The sequence below is a fragment of the Clupea harengus genome, chromosome 14 (assembly GCF_900700415.2).
Source record: "Clupea harengus chromosome 14, Ch_v2.0.2, whole genome shotgun sequence".
NCBI lineage: Eukaryota > Metazoa > Chordata > Actinopteri > Clupeiformes > Clupeidae > Clupea > Clupea harengus.
In genome coordinates, this window is record NC_045165.1 from 18,719,318 (window position 1) to 18,740,950 (window position 21,633).

The window sequence follows — 21,633 nt, forward strand, 5'->3', positions numbered from 1 at the left end:
CAGACACACACACACACACACACACACACACACACACACACACACACACACACACACACACACACACACACAGCAGTCCCTCCTCCTGTACGGGTCCTGCCTCTGCTTTTCTCTGTGTACTGAGGGGATTACTGTGGAGGCCTGCCCACTGGCCAGAGTCTGCCAGCTTAGAGTTTCACTTTATATTTTATAATGAGAGCACAGAGCAGGCACCACACAGCACTCTAAGAGTGAATATGCCCATGCCTCCTCTACTTATGGTTAAGAAAACAGGACAGGACAGGTTAATAACAGATATATGACTAATGGTTGTATTGTTCATCACTCTTTGGTTATGGAGTCAGCAGTGCAGTGTTTGTGCTTCACATTTAAAACGACACTTGTGCTATCATACATAAACACACATACACACACACACACACGCACACGCACACACACACACAGCAAGAAGGATGCATGTTCACACTTTAATTACACATAAATGGCACTTATTCCACATGAAGTAATGACAATCTCCCATTTATTTCCATCGGTCCTGAGACTCATTGTAACTGAAATGCATCGTTCTCCTCATACATCCAACAGCTCTCTCTCCTCTCTAGTCTCTTGCCTCTTCCTGTCGACATATGAACAGGTTCATATTTGCATCCTTTACTTTGGTTTTCAACAGAGGTTGATAGTAATCAACATGAAAGGTATTTCACTCGTGCGTTGTTTGTAGGTTTTTATCCTCATTTAGGTTTGGTTCTGGATAGTTATTAAAATACCTTTCATGTTGATTACTATCAACCTCTGTTGAAAACCAAAGTAAACGATACAAATATGAACCTGTTCATATGTCGACAGGAAGAGGCAAGAGATCAGAGAGGAGAGAAAGAGGAGAGAGAGAGCGAGAGAGAGAAAGAAGCTGTAAGAGGTAATGTAGGAATGTTGAGGGAAACAAGCTGTCTTGAACTGTGTCCTGTGAGGCCACAAAGAGGTTGACTGTTTAAAAAATAAATAAAAGCAAACAAACAAAATAAAAGATCATGAAGATCTGGTCTCTGCTTGTGTGTCCGTAACCGTATAAATGAAAACAGGAATACACACTGAGTCCATATTGCACTAAGCTTCACGTACAGTACTAGGGGAGAGAAGTGGCCCTGCAAACACTGTTGATAATAGCATGATAGATACAAAAGTAAACCTGTTTAAGCAGTAAGAATACGCCATCATCATCATCATCATCATCATCTCAGATAGCACTGAACACTGACTGAAGAGATGAAGCAGGAAACAAAAGAAGTGGCTGTTCATGTGTACAAATACAGTTTTATGAATGACAATGTTGACATTTAGCCTTTTAGCCTGCAGTATACTCTCTTGTGTGTAGTAATAGAATGACATAGAAGTTATCAGGGTGAATGTCCCTTTTCTCCTCTTCATGTTGGCACCCCTGACAGTGGTTACCTAGCATTTGGCTAAAATGTTCAAAAACAGAAGCCCACAGCATCTGTCAGTTAATCCAGAACTCTAGCCATGGCAGAAAGGCTGAGAGTCTGAGAGAAAGAGGGATGGGTGGATAGAGAAATTAAGAGAGAGAGAGGGAGAGAGAGAGGAAGAGGGAGACAGTAAGGGAGAAAGGGATGGATAGATCGAGAAATCAAGAGAGGGAGGAGGAGAGAGAGTAAGAGAGAGAGACAGGACAGGGCAAGAGAAGAGAGAGACAAACTGATTGTCAGAAGATTGACAGAAGCTGATAGTAAGAGAGAGAGAGAGAGAGAGAAAGAGAGAGACAGAAAGAAAGAATGAAGGTGACAGACAGAGATGGGGAGTGTCTCTGAGAGACAGAGAGAGAACCAGATGAACAGAAGGGACAGAAAGAGAAATTGACAGAGAGGTAAGAAAAGAGGGACAGACAGAGAGAGAAAACAAGAGGGACAGACGGAGAGAGAAAATGAGAGCAAAGGATAGATAGAAAGAGATAGCCAGAGACACACAAATAGGTAGAGGGGGAAAAGTAGCAGTAGTATAGAGAGATACAGACAGAGACTGAGGGAGGGAGAGAGACAGAGATACAGACACAGAGAGAGAAACAGATAGAGACTCTGGGAAAGATAGAGAGAGAGATACAGACAGAGAGAGAGGAATAGATCGAGACTGAGCGGGGGGGACTACAAGAGCACGCCTCTTCAGCTTGTTCCAGGCAGGAAACTGACGAGTGCTAAGACCCAGCAGCCCAACGTGGAGCTCTTCATCCACAAGAACATCTCATACAAGCTGATCTGCCCCAGCGTGATCGCCTCGGACAGGAAAATCTGCAGACGCTTGCTCCAGGAGCGTGTCTTACTCCTTCTGTGACTGAGAGAGAGAGAGAGAGAGAGAGAGAGAGAGAGAGAGAGAGAGAGAGAGGGAGAGGGAGGGAGGGAGGGAGGGAGAGAGAGAGAGGGAGACATGTTGTTATTACTGTTTTACTGTAACTGCTTTGACACCAAAACCAAGTGAGTTGCACTGAGAGGGAGAGAGGGATAGAGAGATAGAGGGAGAGAGGGTTGTGTGTGAATCCAGCAGGTTAAGTAAGGCAGGCTGCAGCGAGGCCTAAATGATTCAGATGGGGCTGACCGCTGGCTGATCTGTGCAGAGGTGATGAGGGGTCAGAGGGGAACGCTCACTCATGCATCATTAACATCTCCTCCGGTCTGACGAGAGAGAGAGAGACAGAGAGAGAGAGAGATGGGAGAGAGAGATGGGAGAGGGAGACATAGAGAGAGATGGGAGAGGGAGGCAGAGAAAGAGATGGGAGAGGGAGACAGAGAAAGAGAGAGCGAGAGAGAGAGGGAGGGAGGGAGAGAGAGAGAGAGGACAGGAGGTTGATCTGAGGCCGATACACTTCACCCTTCTTGATGAACTACACCACACACCAGACACCTCTCACACGGTGCCTCTTACCTGGGTTGGATTGTGATCTACTAGGCCTCGCCAGTGAACAACCACCTGTGTACTCTACCTGACACACAAGCAGAACACAGGGGGGTGTCCTGTTTGATTTAACTCACCAGGCTGGTCCTTTTTACACTCATTGGTGATTACACACTAACCTAAGCTGGGAATGTCATACTACTCTATGGAGGAAATAGTTGACCAATATGTCAGCTACATGTAGACCAGCAATGCCACCAGACTCTAAGAATGGAGCAAAATCAAATGAAACCAAACAAATAGTTTCCCCATCCCTCCACCGAAACAACCTGTGCGGAACCGAACATATAACAGGTTTCCGTCTGTACCACAATCCACTGAAAAACATGGTGGCCTGCACAGTGTTCATTTTCCAGCAAACAGACCAAGTGACAAATTCAGCTGAGTCTGCTGGGATGTACGGCGACATATGACACTTGATTCCCCTCCCGGGGTCAGAATAAGGCCACCCGACTTGAAGAGTTTTGCAGCCGCAGACGAAAAGGGGAATTGGGTGCTAAGCCCGCTCTTGGTACATCCTGCCTTAGTGTGTGTGGCGACGTGACACATGATTCAGTGTGGCACGGCCATAATGGAGTAGAGTGAACGTGAATTAATCTTGTGCGCAGCGGCGGCGGAGGAGGCACGAGACAGACAGAGTGAGAGTGAGAGTGAGGGGAGGGGGGTGGGGTGGTTACTCTGAGAGACAGATAACCAGGATTCCCCTTCGTTCTCCTCTGCGTGGCGTAGCGTACGCCACTGCTGTCAGGGGAATTAAACACTCCACGTGACGCGGCGCACAAAATCCTGTCATGGCGCAGGCAGTGAGGGGGAAATGATGAAGTCTCCGTCAGTAGGGGCTGCCTGAGAGAACCGAGTGTGTGTGTGTGTGGGTGTGTGTGTGTGTGTGTGTGTGTGTGTGTGTGTTGATGAGTGAGTGTGCGAGAGAGAAACAGTATGCATTCGTTCACAAGACCTGCTTTGGTATCAGTGTGTGGATGAGAATGAGAGAGAAATGGAGAGACAGGGCAGAGAGAGAAAGCATGTGTGTGTCTGTGTGTCTGTGTGTGTGTGTGTGTGTGTGTGTGTGTGTGTGAGTGAGAGACACATTATTTTCAAGTCAGGCCCTGTTCAACATCCTATCCACTTTAAATCTATTCCCCTTACCAAGTAACAGCCTACCCTCTACCAAGCTGACCCACACGTCTCAGTGCTCTAGTGAATAGAGTCATTCTGCCTGTTGTGATGGAGACATAGCTCTGGGCATTGCCACTGAAGATGTCTAACTGTGGAATATGACATCCTCTTTTCAAAAAGTAGGACAAATGAGAAAGACAGACAGAGAGGCTTATTTCAACAAATCCACGATGCTGAAAAGTTTAATCGTCAAACCGAAGGCTAATTAATCGGAAGTGATGTCGACGAGCACTTAGAGGCTGAACAGAGGGAAATTATGGAATTAATCTGTGGAGACACAAGAGGGAAGAAACTGTCTTCAAACTCCAAACATTTTACAGGCCGTGGAGCACTAAAGAGACTCGCAAATTGTGAAATGCTTTTCTAATTTTGGAGCCAACTGCATATCAAATCTATCTTGTGCTGACAAAACAAACGGCCTTAACGGGAAGACCGTCCAGAAATAATCTCTGACATTCGTGGACCAACCGTCTGAACGTATGGGGAGGCAGATAATGGGGATGCCACTGAACGTATGCAGGGCTCAGACTTCATCAGTGTGAGCACGCCCGCTAGGAGCAGACGGAGGAGCGCAAGTGTGAATATATTTTGCCATCCTCTCTTTCTTTCTTTCGCTCGTTCTTTATCTGGGCTCGGAGCTCAGTGTCAGCAGCCGGGCTGGTAATGGATTTCTGATCTGCATTGGGGGTTCTCTTGACGGCGTTCAGCTTTAATAAAGAGGCGTTGAAGCGCATGACACCCAGTTTCACGAGTGGATGCCTCGCTCCTTGTGCGGTTCTGCTCAGAACATCCTTTACAAACAGATGTGCAGCGAACCTCTGTGCACCTCTCACACACACACACACACCAACCCAGGACCCCAAGACGCACACCACACACACCAACCCAGCCCTAATTCAACCCCACACACAAGACACTCAAGGAGTTCTTCATTGTGGCCATATCAGTGAATCACTAATGACTGCCCTGAGAAGCACAGTATAATCCCAGCATTCACTCAGCCAATTGGCCCGAGAAGTGGAGAGAACAGACCAAGGCTGCCACAAGACAGAACCGTGAGGCTGGCTTCTCCTGCTCTCCCTGTGTGTGTGTGTGTGTGTGTGTGTGTGTGTGTGTGTGTGTGTGCTGCACAGCGTGCGGGTGGTGAAGGGGGTGCTGTTCCGCCTGGGTGATGAGGGGGTCCTGGACTGGGTTGTCACAGACACTGAGTTTGGGGCTGTGCTTGAGAGAGATGTCTGTGTGTGTGTGTGTGTGTGTGTGTGTGTGTGTGTGTGTGTGTGTGTGTGTGTGTGTGTGTGTGTGTGTGTGTGTGTGTGTGTGTGTGTGTGTGTGAGAGAGAGAGAGAGAGAGAGAGACTTGTGGATCTATGTGACTGAAGTAAAACAGCCAAAGTTGTTCTGAGAGCGCCAAACCGATATCAAGGATCAGAACATGACCGGTGACATGACAAAGTGTATGTGTTTGTGTATGACTGATGGTGTGTAAGGGAGTGAGTAAGTGTGAGTGAGTGTGTGTGTAAGTGAGAATGCACTGTTGGTGAGGAGCAGCCTGAGGAGCATGTATGACTAAGCATGTGTGTGTGTGTTTGTGTGTGAGAGTGCAAGTGCATGCAAGTGTGTGTGTGTGTTTGTTAGAGCATCTGAGAGCGCTGAACTGACTCTGGAGAACAGAACACACAGGGTTGGAGAAGAGCACTGCTGTGGGTCAAGAGAGAGAGAGAGAGAGAGAGAGAAAGAGAGTGAGAGAGAAAATGAGAAAGAAAGAGAGAAAGAGAGATAGAGCGCGAGTGAGACGAAAGTGAGAGGAGATGAGACGGAGATGATGAGGCGTTAAATGGCTGACAGCTTCTCAGCACATATGGCGGCCTCTCCGGGGCTTTTAAGTGCAGACCAGCGGGGGATACAGGGTGTTCAGATCAGTGGCATCGGCTTAAGGACACCTCAAGAGATGCAGTACATGGTTGGGATTTCAGGCCTATGTGGACTTTCAAACACTAGACTGACATGTTGTATGACGTAACTGGCCTTTATCCATGCATTTGATGCAAAATATAAAATTGTCCACACTGTACAGTAGCTCTGTACACAGAACAGATGTTTTAAATGTATGAGTGCTTCCCTCAAGGAAGCAGGATGTCTCACAGCTGCAACCTGGTGTGGTGGGTCAAGGTGAAACCCTCAGTAAGTCTTTACAAAGGTTAAGGCAACACTGAGCTAATTTAACATCTGGTGATTGGATCTGCAATAACAAACATTTACATAAATATATTTGATATCACAATAACCTTTTGAAACAATACCTTGCCCCAGTTTGTCATCCCTTTGTAGAAATATAGCAGAAGAGCAATGGAACACACAAAGCTGTGCGTTATCATGAATAATATCACAGTACTAAAAACCTATGATACTCCCATTTCACTTGTGTCTGCGGCAAGATTGTTTTAATAGACTATTAAACTTGCCATGCTTTAAGGCTTAAGAGACATTCAACACAGTGTATAGTATATAACAGGGTAATTATGGTGTTATAACAACTGGCTACAGTGACTCTGCTAATACTGTTTAAAAGCTATTACCTGCAAATACGAATCCATCCTAATGCTGTCCATACTTTTTGCAGTCTTTGATTTTAAGACACACCGCTAGTGTTAGTGTTGTGTAAACGCTATAACCTTCAAATGCTAATTTATGACTGTGTTATAGCATATGATTACAGTGACTAGCGCTGTGTAAAAGCTATAACCAAACATTTGAATTAATGACTGCGTTATCACATATGGCTATAGTGATCATGCTGTGTTGTGTTAAAGCTTAACCAAGAAATGCTAATTAATCACCGTGTGAAAATACACAACTACAGTGATTCAAAACTAGCGTCAGTGCTGTGTAAAAGCTATAACCTAGAGATGCTAATCTGGCCCCAATCTGACTCTTCCACCCTGGCCCTGGCTCATCCCCACCTGGCGACGGCACGTGTACAGCAGCGGGACATGCTGATGAAGGAGCTGGAGCTGGCGCGGGTCTGCAGGATGGTCTCGATGCCCCGCAGCAGGTCGTTGGTCTTCAGGAGCAGCAGCATCTGCCGGGGGACCCGATTGAGCAGATCGCTGATCTGAGGTAGGTACTGGGCTGCGTTGGTGCGGATCTCCACATCCTGGCAGACAGACAGGCGGAAGAAAATAACTGCTTTTAGAAGTTAGGTGTCATGGGCCTAATCCAACGAAACACAGATGTAAGAAAAGCCCCAGTGAAATGCTCATGAGGGCATCTTTGTTGTTGTTGTTGTTGTTAAGTATTGATAAGTATCGGTATGATGGTTGTAGTGTACCCTGTTGTGTTATAATACTTGGGCTAGGTTGTTGGGTATGAGTACTTGGCCACTGTGGGAACCAATAGCACAAGGAATTTAACATCTTTCCCTTGTATAACAAAATGTATTTTTCATTTTTTGAGTGGAAACGTATAAATAAAAGACTGTTGCTTGAAATAGACAAGACAAACGGTCTGGCTCTGTTCAGTATTTATCCCTGCAGCCTTTTCAAGTATTTTAGAAAAATGTACCACACAAACCCCCCCCCCCCCCCCACACACACACACACATAGATTCAGGTACACACAAAAATGTACACATACACACACAAAATGTATTCCCCAAGCTATCACTGGTTAAGTTGTGAAAAATAAAATTACACTAACTATACTTCAATGAGGAACTGAGAGCTTTGTTTGCAGAGGATCGTCGCCTTTGCTGCCTGTCACCCTGGGTGACATCAAGTCCTCCTCCTCATAATGCCAATGTTCCGAGGCATATTTATATCGGTAATCAGCCATGTAGGCCTGGCCTGGTTCTTGCTCAGCAGTCTGCAATGTCCAACAGCTTATGATGGGGGAGGTGAGGTAAACAGAAATGCTCATCCTGCCAGAGGAGACTGGATTACACACACACAGACAGACAGACAGACAGACACACAGACACACACACACCTCTTGAATAATACAAGGGGCATCCTTTTACTCACACTAGTGGTGTCCTGATGCTTGAACAACACTGTCCACAAACCAGTCTGGAGACTGAGGTCAAGCATTTCTGTGTGTTTTCATCTTTCACATAAGTTACAATCCCAAAGTAATGATAAAAGTTACCACTGTGTCCGTGCGTGTGTGTGTGTGTGTGTGTGTGTGTGTGTCTGTGCGTGTGTGTGTGTGTGTGTGTGTGTGTGTGTGACAAAAGCTACCACACTGCACAGAGCTCAAATTAAGTTGTAAGAGGAGTGCTTCCACTGTCTGTCCTTGTACACTGATGCACAATGTTCATGTGTTACTTTAAACCCATTCCAACGGTCCCTACCTCAAGGTTCCCTCAACTACACTGGTGCTTACCTGAGCTCTACCCCAAACATCAAGTGAATCAGTAATAAGATTCATTTCGAGTGATCGATTTCACTTGCAATACTTAATAGAACTGTATGCCTCTGATCTGAAGCTAATTGCTTTAGTTTGGGCAATAAGTTTGACATAATTAGTAATATATTTATACCAACAGAAAGTCATCTTACATCGTTTAGGTGTTTGGTCCATTCATGCTTCAGGCAATGACAATGATAATGGTGATAAGGGTTTGGAATAGTTTTACAGGGTCCATATTGGTCAAGAAGACTTAAACCAAGCTGTACGGAACAAAATCTGACACTAACGATGCAGCCGTCAACAGACTTCAAAACCGGGAAATCACTTTGGACTTCTAAACGGCTGACAATTACAGCCAAGTCTGTTCCTCGGCACTGTCCCTGACTTTAACTCTCGTGGATAAACGGGCCTCCGTGGGCAATTCCTCGACATGAACAAAGACAGCCTGTCCACCAGAGATCTATCAGCATTGATCCGCCTATTCACCACTGCCTTTTGTGCTGCGGAGCGACAAGGATGAATAACAAGATGACTCATAATAGGAGAGGGGTAATGGTGACTCAGAACATTGTACATGTTTTCTCCAGAAACGAGACAAGAGGGAAACATCTCTGATCATTGAGAGTGAAATAACAGAGCAGTGTCTGCGGTTGGCATAATTAGCCTGACTGATCGACTTTCGAGAGCTCTGCATGTTGTGTCATGATGTGTTCTGGATGGCCAGACTGCAAAAGAACAACAGGGCATTGCTTTGATGAAAGGAACCATGTGAACAACATAAAAAAATGCAACGGCAGCTAACAGGCAATAATTCAGTTATTTGTTTTTCGTTTAGTTAGTACGATTCCTTTCTTTATTACTGCATCATTAAGGTTGAAATTTCTGGTTTGTCTGCAATTTGCTGGTATTTCTTCATTTCTTTATTTATTTCTGGGCCCTCTGCACGCATATCAACAATGACAAAACATTGATGCATCGCCCTCTCCCTTGTAGGCATGTTAAGAAGTAATGAAAACAAATCTTTGTCTTGGCCCGTTCTGGACAGTGCGGAGCAGTGCCACCTGCATATGGATCTAGAGGCTGGCTGGCTTCAGTCTGGCCAAGAGCTCCAGGGTTCACTAGATCTCACGGAGCCAGGAGCCAGAGGATGTCTGGGATGGGCGATGAGTGAGACGGGCAGTACACCGTAAAACCCTGGAGGGCCTCGGTAGGGAGGGAGTCTGTCTGTGTGTGTGTGTTAGAGAGAGAGAAAGTGTGTGTGTGTGTGTGTGTGTGTGTGTGTGTGAGTGAGAGATAGAGACACACACAGAAAGAGAGTCTAAGTGTGCGTATGAGAAAGTGTCTCGGTGTCTGTCTGTGTGTGTGTGTGTGTGTATATGAGAGAGAGAGAGGGAGAGACAGAGAGAGAGACAAAGAGAGAGAGCAACTGTGTGTGTGTGTGTGTGTGTGTGTGTGTGTCTGGAATGAGGTGGGCAGGGGGATGGTGGACAGACAGCTGTTGTGGCCCACGGGCCAGGTGTGTGGTGCAGGGCTGCCAGGGTGCCCAAAGAACAGCCCTGTGGATGCCAAACACATGTCACCGGGGTAACGGACAAAAGAGGAGCGCCAGGGAGTGCCAAGCCTGGACCGGCACAGGACAAAACAGAAACAAACACGCAGTCTGACCACTGGGGTGAATGAGTCACAACTGACACTTCATCTGGGTTCAATTTCATCCATCTGTAACACACAGAAGAGTCCACTAAATAGCTTTGTGTTCAGCATCTTTGCCTCCTGAAAATGATTTCCCACTTTTTTAGTGTGTTGGCGTCATCTCCACAGACTCTGAGCAAAACCCAGACCAACACATCCTATGATGCAGATATTAGGTGCAGGATCAGAGCCTCTCCATCTTCACACAGAAAAGTTAGCCTCATATTGAAGTCCTTACATCTGCCAGGTAAGAATCCAGAGAGGCTACACACCCGAGCACAACTAATGCGGCAAAAAAATCTGTCCTGATAAAAACAAAAAAATCAACTGTCCTTACCAACCCAGTCTGGTTAAATGGGTTTTTACAAAACTCTTTGTGCCTTCTTAGAAAGACCATAATTGGTCACTTGACATTTTCCCTTCAACCCGCCATTTTAACCGCCTGATTGGTGCACTGTGACTTGAAAGCTTAGCGAACATGTAAAAGCTAAATTTTTTAAGTTCATTTATCCCATAATCCTTAAATCTCTATCACTAAAATTTGAGGAGGAGGAGGAGGATTAGGGGGGCAAATTAAGTGGATTCAAGTTTGCTGTTGGCTGCGTGGGGTTTACAGGGAACATCACTATGACAAAGTGAAAAGTAAAAAAAAAAAAGAAACCTTTAAAAAAAGACATAAATAGGACATGAGCTTTCAAGAGACAACGCCATGTGTACATCTATGACCTGTGTGTGTGTGTGTGTGTGTGTGTGTGTGTATGTGTATATGTGTGTGTGCGTGTGTGTGTGCATCAGACCTGATAATCCCTACAGCAGCACCAACAAAGCAGGATGAGCAAAACCTGTGTTTTGGCTCACGCCAGCTCTTCTCTGTTTAAGAAACACTCCTACCACCCCTCCCCCTCCCCCCTCCCCCCAGACTAATGCCTCGTCTGTTCAGTTGTGCTTGGCTGCACTTTCACTTCCAAACATCGGCCCCGTGCCGTGGACGGCTTCCATTTCCCTGTCACATTAAAAGTCCTCCGACGCACCCCGGCTCCTTGCTCGCGGATTTATGCGATGATCTACTTCTCCGTCCGCTGGCACGAATAATCGTCGTCTGCATCTCCTGACAAATAGAGGGGCTGTTTGTGGAAGAAATGATGTGCGCTACCGCCATAAGTTTCCCCATTTTATGCTCTCCATTTGTAAAAACACACAGTGCATTATCTGTGGGGCCCAATGCATTATTTTTATGTCCCTGTGATGTATTTGGCCTCGCAGGTCCCCTGCTCCATTCTTTCCCATGCTTTTTCTTTGAAGTTTTTTTTTTTCTGCACGTAGGCGTGTGCCCCCACATCAAAGATGTTGCAGTTTTAAAGGAGCGAGACATTTTTTTTTTGTCGAGGGCAAGTCATCACTCTTCTCCCATCGAAGGGGTTTGTCCTTGGAAAGCACTTGAGGAAATGTGCCATTTGGTTTTTAAAAGGATGGCAGGACTCACTCAGACCCAAAGTGACAGAAACAGCTCGAGACACATGCAGTACGACCCTAAAGCCTCTTGTCTCACAGACTCACTCCAGTGACAGTGAATCTCCATCAGCACTGTATTCTGACAACCTGACAGTGGCAATGCAACCGATGCAATCTCTTTCACTGTTCCTGCACTCTTCCGTTTTTTTTATTTCATTTTTTTTTTATTTCTAATTTCCCCTTCCTTCTCTCGCTTTTTATTTCTCTCAAAAACTCTCCATCCCTCCAGAGACAGTCAAGTCTTTCCATTTCAGTCCACTAGACTTGATGTTTTCCACTGGGGACCTCCAGAGATACAAAAAAGCAGTACATGACTGAGTGGCCAGTGGTCTCCATCCTTCCCACACCCTCACTGAATTATCTTCCATCCAGAAGCATATTGATTAATACACACTATACCCTCTCACAATACGTGTGCTCTATGACAGGAACACAAAGCCTACCATGATGAAAGGGCGGAGGGAAACATCAGGGTAAGGGAGGGAGAGTTATATAGAGAGAGGGAGAGGGGGGGGGGTCTGGTGTTAACGGCAAAGCAGTGCACTGTTTGCGTGGTCAGTCTGGGATATCCTCTGGAGAGGTGCTGAGGAAAAGGAGCAACAAACAGATGGGCTCCTCTCACCGAGCGCTTGGACACATCATCACTCGCTCTGTGAGTCAGTCAGCTGAATCCCAATGAAGAGAGGAAGAGGAGGAGGAGGAAGTGAAGAGGGAAGAAGAGGAGGAGGAGGAGCAAGAGGAGGAGGAGGAGGAAGGAAAGAAGGAGGATGAGGTGGTGGAGGAGAAGGAGGAGGATGAAGAAGAGGATAAGAAGGATGAGGAGGAGAAAGAGAAGGAGGAGAGGGGAGGATCAATCCCAGCAAGCCCAGGCTGGGGATTCCACGCAGAGACGCGGCGAGAGGTGTGAGCCGAGGCAGATGTTCAGCGTGTGTGAACAAGCTGAACACCAGCATGGCGTGGCTAACAGATGGCAGGCTCTGTACCAGTGTTTACATGGGAAGGACAAGGGGAGCTGTGCAGGGGCCTGCGGACCGAGATTAAGATGTGAATGCACACACACACACACACACACACACACACACACACACACACACACACACACACACACACACGTATAAACACACCATACATTATTTATCAGTATATTCGTTTCATCATGTAAATAAGAGGCTGTCTGCGTCTTTGTGCCCTTAGATGTGAATGGCTGTAAACAACCACAGCAAGCTGGTCTGTTGATATGAAAAAATACACTAGTCATGACAAGCATTGGGCAGTGGTAAGAAAAAAATGTTGCGTGTTCACTGCTCAGTTCCATACAGTATGCTATCTGACAAGCACGGACCATGGTGGCAGAAACACGCGGCTTTCTTCCCCCCCGACAGGGAGTTAGGCCGATAGCCACTTAATTCTTTATACACAAGAAATTGATTTAACTTGCTTACTGAGAGCTTGCGTCATCTTGGAGGAAGCAGGACTATTTTCAGACTGGCTCACTTGACAGTAAGCCTCACCCGCTCGCCAAAGCTGAGTTTCTTACAGCTGTCCACACACTCAAAAGCATTACTGTGTGTGTGTGTGTGTGTGTGTGTGTGTGTGTTTGTGTGTGTGTCAAAGAGAGCATGGGTGTGTGTGTGTGTGTGTGTGTGTGTGTGTGTGTGTGTGTGTGTGTGTGTGTGTTTGAGGGGCTTATACTCTTGGTTTGGCTGAGTGTGTATTCAAACAGCAGAGCCCAGTGGCCTGTGGCCTCTTTCTCTCCTTCTCTTAGAGCGTTTCTGTTGCCAGGAGACAGTTTACTCTGGCAAAAATTAGGCTCTGATGTGGCAACAAAATATGTATTTTTTCTGACTAACAGGTGTAATATTTATATTTTTAAATGATGCTAGTTAGATAGGTATAGCATGCTTATAACTCTGTTATAAAATGTGATCTTGTAGTGTTATAAATATTTTTCAGAGTATGGTGAATCCCACGTCCAAATGCATGCACAGCTGAAAAGCTCTGTTGTGACTTCATTTGTGCAGGGTCTTATTACATTAGTTACAGTGTATAAATATTACATGGTTCTATTTATACGTGACGTTTTGGTCTTTGGTTCATTTTGGGCTTTGGCTGTTACTTGGTTTGTGTGTGTGCGCGCGCGTCTATGTGTTTGTGTGTGTGTGTGTATAGTATAGAGTATGAGTATTGTACATATGGGCATGGTATCACTGGTCCTAGAACACCCTCTGTTTTGGAACAGTAAGGCGTATCTGTGTGTGTGTGTGTGTGTGTGTGTGTGTGTGTGTGTGTGTCTTGTGTGTGTATGTGTATGTGTGTGTGTGTGTGTGTGTGTGTGTGTGGTGTCCCCCTCTTACACACAGCACAGATCACAAATGACATGAGCATGAACAGCTTTCCCTTGGGACAAACACACAAACGCAATTATGGTGGTGGGGGTTGTTGTGAGGTGGGTCCACTCTACAGTGGCCTCTCCAAGCACTGGCTATGGGAGCGGCTTGAGCTGGCTCACACTAGAGAAACAGTGAATGGTCAGCGCCTCAGGCTACCGGGAAAAATGACTTCTTATTTCTCGACCCAGTCAGGTTAAAGGAAGCTACAGCAATATGTTTTTTCCACAGGGTTTCAGACGTTAGCGATGTCCGCTATCATGGAAGGCTGAATGTGTCTGTGCGTTTGGGAGGGAATTGGAAAAAGGCTATTTAATGGAGGCAAGTGTAAATGCACCACTTTCATCTCTGAAAATAACCACGCACAAAGATACACACACACACACACAGACACACATATAAACTCATATACACACGCTCACAAACACATACACACACCTGCTTCTCTGAGCTTTGTACTACAGCTTCACTCTCAGAAATCAAATAAGAATCAATCGCATACACTAACATACATTACATGTCACTAAGTAGTAAAGTCGCTATAACCTCTATTTTCATTCAAGGTCAGTAAAGGTCAAACTCCTAATAGTCGGGTAAGTGAAACAGTTTCAAAACTGGACAACTCAAAGGGGGTGGGGGGGTTGGGGGGCAATCTGACATTCAAAAATACCCTGGACGACAACACAAAAGATGTGATTACTCACCTGCTAATAACCCTCATGGACTAGCAGGCACTCAAAGGCCTGTAATCATCTTTAGCTAAATGCATCATTTGTAATTATAACAGCCTGTATAAGAGAGGGCTACCTTGTGCATCCTGTGTGAGGGTAGGCAAACAGCTGACAGAGTTACTGGAGGGGCTCTAGTCTGATCTCCACGTTATTTACTATGTTATTCTCTACTTTTAAGTTCTTTCTTTTTCTTACATTTATTTATTTATTTATTTATTTATTTCTTAATCATTTTTCGATCCATTTTTGAACTGACGGTCAATGTACTTTTAACTGAAGCCACTTCAAAATAATTTCGTATTATTTAAATCAATGAACTTTCATTTGATTGTGTGAACCACTCTGGGCTTCCTGCTAGCAAGGTGCTACAGAAGAAAAAAAAAATGTGTGCACGAATGATGAAGCCGCTCGGTGTGAGTTTCACAGGGAGAGGGCCTAGGGAAGGGAAAGGGTTAACTCAAGCGGATTCACTTCCATTACTCTAGAAGGCCTCAGGGAGCGGCATTTTCACTTAGCATTCTCTGGTTCAAAGCTCAATACTTACTTTTTCATTTCAGAACAAACTCAATTTCAGATAACGGAAGCGAGCGCCAACAATGAGGATGTGATTGTGACTCCAAAGGAAAACCTCTGGAGGTACGTGGTGTTTGGAGGACAGACTTCTCCATCAAGTCAAGGGGGATCAATTTAAAATAGGGACGCTTTTTGTCAAAAAAGGGGAAGAAGAGAAGAGAGGAAAGAGAGAGCGAGAGAGTAAGTGAGGAAGGGAGGGAGGGAGAGAGGGAGGGAGAGAGAGGAGCGAGAGAGAGAGAAGGAAAGAGTAGAGCGGGAGACAGAGACAAAAAGAAAGAGAACTGATAAGAGAAGAGAGGGCATCTGCCTCGTTAGTGACACACGTTAGTGAGATATATAGACTAAGACAGAGCAAGAGAATGAATGCAAAGACAGAGAGAGAGACAGAGAAGAAAAGAGCGAGAAACTGATGGGTGAGAGAGAGCCGACGAGAGGTGGAACCACTGCAGTGTGTAACTAAAGCATTAAGGCCCTTAAGAGTCCAATCTCCATCGCTCCACCCTGGAGATATGACTAGCTGGCATCTCTCTGCGTGTGCTCTCTGTGTGCCGACTATCAGATGGCGCTGGGCATTAAGCGCTTGTGTTAGAATGCAAAATCAAAGCCGTGGATCAGGCAAAGTTATGTAAGGGCTATATGCATTCAATGACACTGAGATAGCACACTATGCTGGGACATGAAAAACTGTGTAGGCTCAACGACAGGGGAATACAAAATGGAATAAAAAATAAATAAAATGTTTCAGCTGGATAGCTCCAATGACAGTGTGTGATGCTGCGTTTCATAGGCGCGTCTTCATCGCGTGCAAATGGCGGATGCAACAGACTTTATTTGGACTTTTAACCAGCAACAGTGACTATATGTATTATTGTACATCACCACATAACAATCTAAACTGGTTTATCTTGGCTGGCGTGCGTGGAAGCATATGGGTGAAACCACGGCAAACATCTCACTCACACTCACTCATTCATTTTTCTGTTGTTCGGAATCTTCGTTTTATTGTTGTTCAGCCAAATCACTGTGTTAAGTTGTCTTTGCATACAGCATATACTGTATAAAAGAATGACTTAGTGTCCATACCATGTTTGTTCAACGAACAAAGTTGAATGAGTTCTTGCCGCCATTGAATCTCTCCTGTCTTTTTAGGAAGTGCGCCCCCGTCCTGGGACGACTATATGGTTAGGGCAGGTTCACAAGGAACATGGCTTCGCCCTCACAAAATCAATTAAATAATCAATAATGAAGAATGGGATATGTGACTGTTTGTGGATATTGTTGTGAATGCCTGACATTATCACGAAATACCATTGGTACCATTTTAACTTAATTTCAAGTGAATTTCCTCCTGTCATATGACATCACCCCTGTGTTGTGGGCCTGTAATGGAATGTGCCAATTAGGGGTGGGTTCAGCTACCCTGTAAAATGGTTAGCGTGGTAGTTGTTGGGGGAGCTTCTTTGGTGAGATATGTATGTATGTACAGTATGATGGTACAGTACTGGTACGGTACAGTATGGGGGTATGCACTGACGTCACTTTCCCACCTGAATACAGCGCCTCAATTGGACGGAGTGGGAAAACATGTGCATATATAACAACATGGCTGCCCTTAATAGGGGAAACTGCGAGACCAGGGGTAAAACAAACGATTATCTGCTTAAATTAAAGGCACTAACTGATCAAAGTACTAATGGTTCCTTCTCGCTGATTTTGATGTGAATTGGGAATCAATGGAAAGGGAATGGATAGAGGTAGACAGACGCAGAGAGAACTGTCCCCAGAATTTGTGAAATAAACCAGACTGGTGTGGGATATACAGTATTGGCTCAATGGACTTTTTTCTCCTTATACGCCCGGCGGAAAGGAGTTTTGCGGACTCATTTAGATTAATTATGAGGTGAGATAAATATTTTTTCCTTCCTTTCCCTCTGGGAGTTTTGCAGGGCTCTTTGCCTTCTCCTTTGGCATATTGTTTTGGGGTGGGTTGAGCATTGAGACTTTGACAGCAACCCAAATCTTCTTTCTTTTTTTTATGCATTGATACATGCAGGCAGCAGGCATTTTAGTTTTTCCACTATCAGCGGTGATAGGACTCTTAAAGATATTGCCCCTAAATACTACTCTTTTCACCTTCCTGTACTCTCTTTCACTTAAATCAATTCCTATCTCATACCATTTCAATGAATGGGCATTTAATAGAACCATAGTTTCCGTGTTTACTAGAAATGTGTTTACTAGAGCCTTTTCCAGAGTGCTCAGGATCTCAGGTTGGGGTGAAGGTTTACAATTAAACAAGACAATGACCCCAAGCATACCGCCAGGAAAACACAGGAGTAGCTTTGGGAAAACTCCTGGGCTGTGAAAGTCCTGGAGTGGCTCAGCCAGAATCTGGACCTGAACCCAATGGAGCACGTCTGGAGAGATCTGAAAATGGCTGTGCAGCGACACCCCCCATCCAACCTGGATGAGCTTGAACGATTCTGCCAACAATAATGGGAGAAACTTCCATAAGAAAGGTGTGCCAAGCTTGTAGGATCATTCCCAAGAACACTAGAGACTGTCCAAGATACTAAAGATGCTTTAACCAAGTACTACGTGAAGTGTCTGAATAATTCTACATTTCATAATATTTCTTTTATTTTTAATACATTTACAAAACACTCCAAAACTCTGTTTTTGCTTTGTCATTGTGGAGTATTATGTGTAGATTGAAGAGAGAGAAAAATAATTGAATCTATTTTAGGATGAGTCTGAAAAATGTGTAAAACTTGAAAGGGTCTGAAGACGTTCCGTATGCACTGTAATTATGAGGGCGCTCTGATGATGCATGCTGTAAGATCATCAGCAATTACACTGAGTAAATTGAAAGTGAATTTGGGTTCTGGGTTTATGGAACCCGTGTTCTCCTAAACCAGGATTTAACCAAAGTGTGCCGTCCTTTGTTCACGGTAAAACTGTTTGACCCATATTGGGCATTTTCACATCACTATTATCCGTCCATCTAGTGAACTCACAACCACCCATAGTGTAATCTTTTCATGGACTAAACGTGGTTCATGGTTTCTACGGATGGCTATTACAAATGTTCCTGCGAAAGAAACTCGCGGCCTTATCAAAGTTAGCGTCTTTTTCAGCAGTTTAGGAAATAGCAGGCACTTCCATGTACCACTCCAGGCTCAGAGTCTGTAAGGACATTTAGCTCTTAAGTCTGTCTCTGAACACTTGCAAAGAGTTTTCACTACACACTACAGCCTACTCATACCTAAACACACACAGAGTAGGCAGTGCCTCTCATCACTGTATTGATTTCACCACAAGTACGCATCTCGCAGTATGCATGAACAGACTCTGAAGTCCTCAACTTTAAGGCAGTGGTGAAGAAAGCACAGCCCACCCTTGCCATTGAACAGAAGCGAGCTCGGGAACTGTGACGTCAAATACATTCCATAACATTACAGTTAGCAGACACTTTTATCCAAAGCGACGTACAAAGGAGAGAACAGTCAGGCTACGAGCAATAGAGACCTAGTGTAACAATAAATACTATTTTACATAAGAAATAAAAAAGTGCAGGAATGTAACTACTGTAAGTGCGATTTAAGTACTAGTTAGAGGAGATAGCATTCGAGGAAGAATAAGGAGAGGTAGAAAAATGAAGAGGTATTGCAAGTAAGGAGAGGAGGTGCTCTCTGAAGAGTTGGGTCTTCAAGAGCTTCTTAAAGCTAGAGAGGGGCGCCCCTGCTCTGGTAGTGCTAGGCAGCTCGTTCCACCAACGTGGAAATACAACGGCTTGAAACTATTTGAGATGAGAAGAATTATTCATAGCAGAACAAGTACATGGATACCCTTTAGTTGATGTGTCTGAACTGCCACCATACAGATGAACACAGCCTAGACATTTGCCTAGAATACCACCATTTTGCTGTAAGAAGCGTGACCTGCAGCTCTCCAAAATAAGCACAGGAATTAAACTTATCTGACAGGCTTGAACAAAGAGAAAACACCTTTTTTCTGCAGTACACCACCAGAAGAAAGAAAAAAAGGAAACAAGCATGAAATCTGTGAGACAGAGACAAGTGCCTGAGTGACAGTTTGATTTCACGTGTTTTTCCAATTCTTTGGCAAGAGAGTGGACGCATTCTCTGAAAATGCTCTGTCTCTGTCTCTCTCTCTCTTCCTCCCTCCCTCTCTCTCTCTCTCTCCCTCCCTCTTTCTCTCTGTCTTCTCTCTTCCTCTCCACCCTCTCCACCCTCTCCTCAACCCCCCCCCCCCACCACCATCTCTTTCTTTGAACTGTGTTGATTGCAGTTTGCTATTCAACCTCAAAGCAGGCATTTCCACGCCGCGATAAATGTAAATTGCATTCATTTCAATTCCGTGGTGATGATCTTGATTTTTGTTCCTGTTTTCTGAGAGCACAACAAACAAAATGGAGCGGGGTTGCTTGGCTTGCAAGAAACGGCAGTCTGATCAATTTTGAGCTCCACCATTTTGCCATCTCACAATAACTCCAATTAGGGGAGAATCTGAGTCACGCCTGACTGGCCCTTAACGAGCCAAGCATGTAATTAAACTGCAACATGTAATAATCCGTGTAACGAGGAATTCATACTGCACCACGATCCCACAAACCAAGGAGGCCTGCAAGATGTATGGAGAGAGATAAGATGCTTAAGGCGTAGGGAGAATCACCAAGAAATAGCCCACAGTATACCCGGAGAAAAGCACTGAGGCAAAGCTCATTTTGGGGTGCACAATGGCGGGGGGCTAACAGGTGGGGACGTTTGTATGGTTAGGTTGAAGTGTGTGTGTAAGTGTGTGTGTGTGTGTGTGTGTGTGTGTGTGTGTGTGTGTGTGTGTGTGTGTGTGTGTGTGTGTGTGTGTGTGGGGGAGAGGTAGATAATTATGGAAGCCACTACATCCCCCCTATTCCCTGTGCTCTTTTATCATTGTTATTATTATTATTGTTAATATTATTGCTGTTATTATTATTATTATTATTAGTAGTAGTAGTAGTAGTATTGCTGTTATTATGATTATTATTTTATTATCATTTTTATTATTTTTAAAGGCTGCATTTTGCATTTCTGGGTTTTTCAGGAGTGGGCCAGCCCTGTGGCAGGTCCCCGTAATGAGCCCTCAGACCAGCACTTCAGCAGGAGCACTTATGAGCCCAAGAGATCAAACACAGCTAAAGGGCCTCCGTCCACGCTGCCCGGAGACACTCGCCATGGAGATGCAATGTAAGACACCCATTATAGAGAGGCTCCATAGTCGCACCATCAGACACTAGCCATAAGAGACTCTTCCTAATGAGTCACATAGTATTACAACTCTATAATCTATATCTATGGATCACACTCATCATAGAAACTGACTATAAGACACTCATTATAGAGATTCCCCATAATGCACTCAGCATAGTGGAAGGATCCATCCTGTTCCATGTTGTCATGGAACCAGAGCATCCAACATACTGCTCACTGAGCTGTTCCATCCAATGTCTCTCTTTAGCAAACAGCTGTTGACTAAATATTTAAAGCCGCACACATATGTGCCATAAGCACGTATCTTATTTGCTTACATTTAACTCCACTGTGTCATCACACACACACATTGTTTAATCGAGACTCTACCCAAGAGTTGTGCCAACATTTGATTTGCTCTTGGCACTGTGTATGTACAATACAACCTGCCTCTTTGAAATGTGAAATAGCTTTCTTTTTTGCCCCTTTAAATGGAAGTCTTCAGCGACTGTGTCACGCCTACAGAACTGGGAAGAACACAGAGAGACCACACGGGGCTGACGGAGGGGTGTGTGTGTGTGTGTGTGTGTGTGTGTGTGTGTGTGTGTGTGTGTGTGTGTGTGTGTGTGTGTGTGGGGGGGGGGGGGGGGGGGGGGGGGCCAGGCAGAGATGTCTGCTAGAGGGGGGGGGGACACCCCTCAGGGTCTGGAAATGACAGAGTGAGTGTACCCGAGTATCCTGCTGCTTCTCCCAGAGACTGTGGGAACGAATGGAATGCATTTATACTGATGATGTATGACACTCTGCTATGAATGCTGATGTTTTTTCTTCTTTTCCTTTTTCTGAATCATGTTTTTTTTTTTGTCCCTTTCTTGAGGGTGAGGAGAACATATGCTGTAGTTGAGGGCTTCACCAGTCAATCACAGACCCAACATGGGAGGTGGTAACA

General features: G+C 45.0%; 1 protein-coding gene across 2 annotated transcripts in view; it reads right to left on the reverse strand.

Moving 5' to 3' along the window:
- Nucleotides 1-1,886: 1,886 nt before the first annotated feature.
- Nucleotides 1,887-21,633, reverse strand: part of adck1 (aarF domain containing kinase 1) — a 123,477-nt gene continuing 103,730 nt past the window's right edge. For both annotated transcript variants that reach the window (XM_031580865.2, XM_012836690.3), the window contains exons 10-11: nt 7,094-7,287; nt 1,887-2,340 (exon numbers count right to left, since the gene is read on the reverse strand). In XM_031580865.2, coding sequence (XP_031436725.1) covers nt 2,172-2,340; nt 7,094-7,287 — 363 coding nt within the window. In that variant the 3' untranslated portion in view covers nt 1,887-2,171. The remainder of the gene's footprint in view (nt 2,341-7,093; nt 7,288-21,633) is intronic.